The sequence below is a fragment of the Pleurodeles waltl genome, chromosome 5 (assembly GCF_031143425.1).
Source record: "Pleurodeles waltl isolate 20211129_DDA chromosome 5, aPleWal1.hap1.20221129, whole genome shotgun sequence".
Classification (NCBI taxonomy): Eukaryota; Metazoa; Chordata; class Amphibia; order Caudata; family Salamandridae; genus Pleurodeles; species Pleurodeles waltl.
In genome coordinates, this window is record NC_090444.1 from 1006370143 (window position 1) to 1006377996 (window position 7854).

Sequence of the window (7854 nt, forward strand, 5' to 3'; positions counted from 1 at the left end):
CTAGATCGTTTCTGAAGCAGCCAGAAATATAGACTGTCAGCGTGTTTCCACTTTCTGTCTAAGCAACACCTGACAGCTCTGCTTGGTATTGATAATTTTACCACTATAAGGTAGAAGTTAGTTTCATGTGTATTTCTGGCTGTGCCTTACATAAGAATGGGACAAATGTGAACAGCCTGAATTTCAGAACAATAAGGAGTAACATGCAATTAAAGCAGCTGAATGTGTGTCTTAGTATTTTATAGCATTATGCAATAAAACGTCATTACTCAATTTGATGGTACTTAACTCATCTTACAAGAGTTGTAGGTTGAGTCTGCTTTGCCTGAAATCAAACTTGTCAAATTCAGGTCACTATAGAGAGCAAGGGCAAGTGTTAAATCCCTGCTCATTCTTTGCAGCTTATATAAAATGATGATGGCTGACATACAGAAAATAAAATGCAAACATACATTTGATAGTTTTAAAAATAGCAATGAAGAAAGGAATATCTAAAGATAGATGAATACATCAGAGGGATGGTTGGATGAATAAACACAGAAAGAGATACACCAAGAAACCGAAATAGACAGATAGATAGATAGATAGATAGATAGATAGATAGATAGATAGATAGATAGATAGATAGATAGATAGACTATCTTGATACACTAGACTATCACAAAAAGATCACATTGAATGCAGCACAATTTATTGCTTTTGCAATAGATAACGAGCAGCAAACCTTCAGCTCACATGGTTCCATTCAATATCGGCTTCCTTCACACTTTCACCTGGTAAGGAGCGGACATTACACAGTATGCGCACAAATGACTGGAAACCACTGCAGACAAGAGGTTTCTAGCTAATTGTTTGTAAGCTCTGTGCAACTGATATCCATTCCCAAGGACATCAGACTCAGAAGGTTTGTTTTTTGGTACTGGATGGGGGCGGCAGTGAATTTTAGGTAGCACATGCTGTGCTCAGGACAAAGACATGCCCCGTCCAAAGCCTCAGCTCCTCATCCAAAGGTGAAACATTTTTACGAGGAGACAGGTCTGAAGTAGGACTTTTAATGATTTTCAGTCACCATGGTAGCTGTACAAGATTGTGAATCAAAAATTTTCCCTGAAACTATATACCCAAGGGCTTTGCGAAACCATGGGTAAAAGAAACCATATATCAGTGGATTGCATGTTGAGTTAATGTACCCCAGCCAATTTAAGGCGTCAAATAAATCTTCTGGGGTAGAAAACCCCAAAACAGGATCAATTAAAATTACAATAAAAACAGGCAACCAGCATGCTAAGAACACACCCATGACTATACCCAAAGTTTTGGCTGCTTTCCTATCTGTTTTTTTAGAGAGATTGTGGTTTGCTTCATCCTTCCCTAATGATGACATTTTATTTATAATTTGTGCGTGCCTTTTGGATACAACAAAGATTTTTATATATATCCCAACCATTACCGACCCTGGAGCAAAGAAGCATGCAATGAACATAACAATGCTCCACAATTTGTTGAATGTAATGGGGCACAAACTAAAACAAGCAACTAATGTTTCATATCCCTCTATCCCAGAGACATGAGAATCAGTGATAACCACGCCAAATGCAAACACTGCTGGCACTGACCAACAGAACACAACCAATCCTTTTATCACAGTCATGGTCATTTTTGTAGAATACCGTAGGGGGTCACACACTGCATAAAACCTGTCAACCGCAATTGAACACAGGTGGAAAATGGAGATGACGCTGAACATCAGGTCAAAGCTATAATGGATTCGGCAAAACATGTCACCAAACTGCCAGCACTTCTCCACCGATCGGATCATGCTGTACGGCATAATGATGAACCCAAGAAGGAAATCAGTGGCGGCCATTGAGAGGATAAGGAAGTTTGTTGGGGAGTGAAGCTGCTTGAAGTGGGATATGGAGATGATCATGGCAAGATTTCCAAATATGGTGATTGTAATTGACACAACAAGGAATGAGTACATTATGGTCCGAACACTGAATGGCCTGATCTGGTTGGGACAGGACAGTGAAACATTTCCAAATTGAGAGCAGTTGGGTAAGGCCTCAGTGCGGTTAGAAGTGTCCATAGTCTTTCTTCGTGAACTGATTGGTGGAAATTAACGCCTTCCCTCTACTTTCTTGGTGCTGCTGATGTCACATAGAGCAGATATTCTGATATGGGGTGAAAAGAAACATTAGTTATAAATCCTTTGTATTAAGTACTAAATAAGTCAATTAACGAGACACTGCAATAATTGAAATAATATCACTCTGGCTGAACTTAAGAACTGGCAAGCGGGCATTGGTAATTTGCCTTAAAGAGCGTGTCCTGAAATTGCCTTTAAGATGAGATTGTGCCCATTACAAGCTCACCTACGCCAGAATAAACAGACTTTAAAATAATATAAAGAAAATACCCACAATAGGAAGAAGTGGTAAGGCTATCTTTCATTCTTTATTCTTTTTTATCTCTACATTGATTTTTTAACATCATATTTTAAAAACAGCACGTATAACTATGAGAATTGAAACCATTTTACATTCAAGAAAGTCTATGTATTATTATTGTTTCAATTGCCAACGTATTTCTGTCAATCAGCATGTATGTAATTTAGAAGATAGCACATTTTGTGCCCGTCCAAATTAACCAAACAATTTCAAAAGTGCCGTGTGAGCACAATTTTTGTGCTCCACCTGCATCTGCGTAGGCAAAAAATATGCACATGTGTGTAAAAGGGTGTGTGAAACATGCAGTGTAAGGTGTATGCCTCATTCAGATAGCTGTACTAAGGTTTTGTCCTCTCCTGGATTCCGTTGTCTACGTGAATTCCGACATGGGTCAAGCCTAACACAGATTAAGGGGAATGCATGTCTCCAGATTTTTTCTGCCTGCATTGTTGAGTTAAGTAAAGCAACAAAGAAGCAGGAGATAATCATAAGTATACAGCATTAGCCCCCTCACCCCCTTGAACGGTCAATTTAAGTCTGTTCCAAGGAAGTCTGCTTTAAGGATCACGCATCTGCAGGCTCCATTTTTTGACCCACATGTCTCGGGGGTGAAGTGCTGGAAAGCAGGGGTAAAGCACTGGATTCCAGTTCCGGCAGCTAATTCTGGTCGGATATGGGAAGCAGTCGGCCATGGAAACATGCTGAACTTCTCTTGATGTAATTTTCCACCAAATCAGAAAAACTGCTGCAACTCCTGAACGTTTAAATTAGAAATAGATATAACTATAAAGGACATGATTTCACTAGAGGCATAGAGCCAAGATTACAACAAAGTATATATTAAAAACTTCTATTACATCATTCATGTTTCTCCATTTACATTGGTATGCTAATGATATACAAAACAAATTCCATTAAATCAAAATAATACAATACACATTGTTTGCTCCTCAATTGACCCTCCCAGGTGTCTTGCACAGGCAAACTTGACCTTCCAAATACCCCATTCATTCAATCCATTCATACCAAATCTAACAACCTCCAAATCAAACTTCACTCCAGATAAGTAAAATCGATTTCTCATAATCTTAACATGTGACTGCCTCTATTAATTCTAATTAACATACCTTTATACTTCTAAATTATTGGTTGCTGCAGAGGTTATTTCCGATCATATGCAATGCTCAGTCTATTACACCAGAGGTTCCCATCCTTTTGACATCTGTGGACCCCCTCTTTATGAGTACTGGAACCCAGGGACTCCCACTGAATCATTATTGGAATACGGGGACCTCCCCAATGAGTCATTACTGAAATTTGGGGACCCTGATCTATTAATATTATTACATTTTCAAAGCGGTCACGGACCCTCTGAGAAGGCTTCGAGGACCCCCGTGGTCACCGGACCACAGGTTGGGAACTACTCTATTACATGATTCTCTAAAACATTATGGCATCCATCAAGATATGAATTATTTTACCAAAGTTCCACTTATGACAACTTGCAGTCCATTGTTCAGGATCTTTTTCTGACACCTAGACAAATTTCAGCAGCACCCGCACCTTGTCTGCAGGAGCAGCAACATGCAGGTGGCGAGAGGGCTTTCTCATTTAAACTTCCAGATGGGCCCAAAACAAAGACCTGATTTGAAGGGCTATCAACTCTCCTTTTGTTTGAGTATACTGCTGCATGGCAACTATCTGGAGCCTAACACCTAGACACCAAAGCAGTGGAAGAAAACAAAGACGCAAACCATGTTATCAACTTGGAAGTACTTAACAGTAACTATGATTGGAGGCAGGTTTTTAATTTAGTTCAAGTCCCTATGTAAGACGTGCTTGCACTGTAAGAATGCAAGATTTATCTGTCTGAGTTATTACACAATTGTTGATGGAAATTGCACCTACTATTTTTTAATTCATTCTTTTATAGTGTTATCCAACCCAGTTTAGGGTGTCAGAGCACTTTATATCACACACAGAGGCACGATAAATCATAAACGTGTTTATCAATGTACAGGAAATGTTTCATAAGACAATAGGGCTTGAAACATATAATGAATAAATCACATATCGTCCATACTTGTAAACATTATGGGCCTCATTATGACCCTGGCGGTAGAGAACCGCCAGGGCCAACGGGGGCGGGAGCACCGCCGACAGGCCGGCGGTGCTCCCTTGGGCATTCTGACAGCGGCGCTTTGGCCGCGGTCAGAACGGGAAAACCGGCGGTCTCCCGCCGGTTTTCCACTGCCCCTAAGAATCCTCCAAGGCGGCACAGCTCGCTGCGCCGCCGAGGGGATTCTGACAATCCTTACCGCCATCCTGTTCCTGGCGGCTCGCCCGCCAGGAACAGGATGGCGGTAAGGATTGTCGTGGGGCCCCTGGGGGCCCCTGCAGTGCCCATGCCAATGGCATGGGCACTGCAGGGGCCCCCGTAAGAGGGCCCCGCTAGTATTTCACTGTCTGCGTAGCAGACAGTGAAATACGCGACGGGTGCAGTAGCACCCGTCGCACCTTCCCACTCCGCCGGCTCGATTACGAGCCGGCATCCTCGTGGGAAGGGAGTTTTTCCCTGGGCTGGCGGGCGGTCTTTTGGAGACCGCCCGCCAGCCCAGGGAAAAACTCATAATACCCTCCGCGGTCTTCTGACCGCGGAGCGGTATTATGGAGGGCGGCATACTGGCGGGCGGCCTCCGCCGCCCGCCAGGGTCATAATGAGGCCCTATATGTTAAGAGTGTATGATCAGGATAAATACAAGATTATGCAGCAATTTTGGTTATCTGTACTAACAAGGTGTTAATAATTCCTTTAGGAACCCTTCTTTGCAATTGTAGAATAACAACAGATTGAGAAAAAATAAGAATCTAGACCCATGACTTACAATTTGCATGCAGCTTTGATAATGATAAAGAGTGATGTGCTATGTTGGAAGGCTTGCAACGTATGAACTGGAAGTAACAAAAGTACCTCAGTGTCAAAATCAGTAGCCGACTCACCTATCTGAATAAAAAAAAACAAATCTGTGATCTGCATGTTACAAGACATGATTTGCAGCTGACACATTCAACAACTATGCTACTTTATGAGTCAAAACTGTGACTAACACACAACTCTCCTGGAACTGTGTTAACCACTAGTGTTATTTTGCAACTATCATAATTCCTTCAAAATTGCTGGGCACACTCTGCAACAGGTGTCTTAACACTGTAAGATATCTATGGTTTGGCTTAACTGTGCAGATGTCAACAGACAATTATGTGAGCATCACTAGGTAATGGCTTTGGTTCCTCCCACACGTTGGGATCCAGGAGTACATGATTTGATTGGGCAGAAGTTGTGTTCTTTCACAAAAAATACTTGTTTAAAATGCAGCCTCTTTGTGACCAAATAAGTAATCTAGAACATATTTACTATCACATATGTCTTTGATGCCAACTTTTTCAGTACAGATTTTTTTTAAATACATGCATAGAGTGACTGTCAGACTCTGCTTTTCAAGCTCTGCCCTTGTGACTCCTCCCCCTTTTCTCTGCCACACCTTGACCTTCAATTTATGGGTTCCTGGAGTAAACGTTTTCTAATTCCAACTCTACCGGGTTAGTCACAAAATACCAAAGCAGCAAGCAAATGTGAGACAGAAACATCAATAGCAGTGTTTTGATTTTCTTTGAAACCATCACCATCATTAATGATATATTGACCTCATTTTTGGCAAATCCTGCATCTTTCACCTATGCTGGTCTCTCCCACTGCCTGTCCTTCAGTATCTAATTAAGTGGTGAAACAGTCATGTACACTAGTCACAAAAATGGGTCAGGCAAGTCCATCATCATCTCTTCACAAAGCCATTTTAAAAAATTGAAAAAGGCTCCTTCATTTTACCACAGTGTTTTTATTGCAGTTGAAGAAAATTTCATTTTGATAATTAAATTGAACTAGTGGTCTTAGAAATGTTTCCGGTATGTTGGCTTACCTTATTCAGTTTGTGCTTAATATTAGGGCACAGGAAACAAGAGATTCTTCTTCTGAAACACCTCACAATAAGTCTCTACTCACACTCATAGGCTTTCTTCGATCTTTGACCTCTTCCTCAGTAGCAGCGCTTAGGCCCATTTGTATACTTTGTAGCGCCACATTTGCATCGTTTTTTGACAAAACATTACGCAAACTTACAAAATACAATTGCATTTTGTAAGTTTGTGCTGTTTTTGCACCAAAAAATTAATCTGCCATATCATGAGCTTCAGACATGCTTGGGGTGCAGCTCAGAAGCTGCGCACGAGCTAGAGATGCAAAGTCTGAAAATTTGGACAAGGCTGTGCTTCCAACATGCAAATGTATTTTGCTAGGTTTTCCTCTAACTATGTCAATATACCTCAATCTTACAGCAGTGTCCTACGCAATGAATGCCCACATTAATGTCTGTGTTTAAGTCTTTTTATACCTTTTGACCACCTCACCATCTACACCATTTGAGATGATGGCTGCATTGGCAAAAATCATGATCCACCCGTCTTGCTTATGAACGTGAGCACAGCAGAGGACTTTATGGGCAAGAAAGCATCGAAATACGAAGGCTCCCTTTTTATCTTTCTGTGTAGTTCATTCCTATACCTAACGGTTGTCTCCAAAAGCATCATATGGCAATGTCTGCACCAAACAATGACTAATGAAAGGAAGTTTAACTGTAGTTATATGTGTCTTGCCTTTCACATTGAAAAGAAATGAAAATACCACAGTTAACATGCGACCTTTGACCCTGTCACCAGACAAGTCGCCCCCCCATCTGCCATGCAGCCCTCTTTGGGTTGAACTTCCGTTGCCGCTTTTTCCGCCTGACTACTCGCTCCCTTTTTTCTGTACCCCTGCGCTTGGCTTCTGTGCCACTTCGTTTTTTCATTCTGTGCCCCTGTGTTTTGCTTTCTGTACCCCTGTGCTCTGTTGTCCCTCTCCCGCCGTCTTTTCCCGCCGTTTTTTCCCCGGGTTTTCCCCCGGGTTTTTCCCTTGCTGCTGAGCCCCTGCTGCCCCGCCCCCTTCGCTCCCATTGGCCACCCCGCTCCCACCTCCCAGCTGCTCCTCCCTCCCTCTGCCCTCATATGGAGGCCGCGAAGCGGGCGCACTAAAGGCGCGCCTAAGGCAAGCCTGTCTGCGCCCATCCGCGCCTGGACCGCACCCAGCACCAGAACCCATGGAACCTGCACCTCCCGCAACGCCAGACTGCACTACGACGCAAGCACACTCCACGCACTCAACACCAGACGAGACCACCCCTGCTACCGGGCCACCCCGAAACGCACCCAGGGGCCTTTCACCTGCCGGAACTGCAGATTCACCAGCATCCAACCCTCTACACCACCAGCCAGAGAACCCAACCACCTCCGCTGCATCCTCCTCAACACC

General features: G+C 42.8%; 1 protein-coding gene across 1 annotated transcript; it reads right to left on the minus strand.

Moving 5' to 3' along the window:
- Positions 1 to 1051: 1051 nt before the first annotated feature.
- LOC138297085 (trace amine-associated receptor 3-like) lies at positions 1052 to 2089 on the minus strand. Its single transcript, XM_069236587.1, has one exon. It carries the CDS (start codon positions 2087 to 2089, stop codon positions 1052 to 1054), a length of 1038 nt encoding a protein of 345 aa, XP_069092688.1.
- Between the last annotated feature and the right edge of the window lie 5765 nt (positions 2090 to 7854).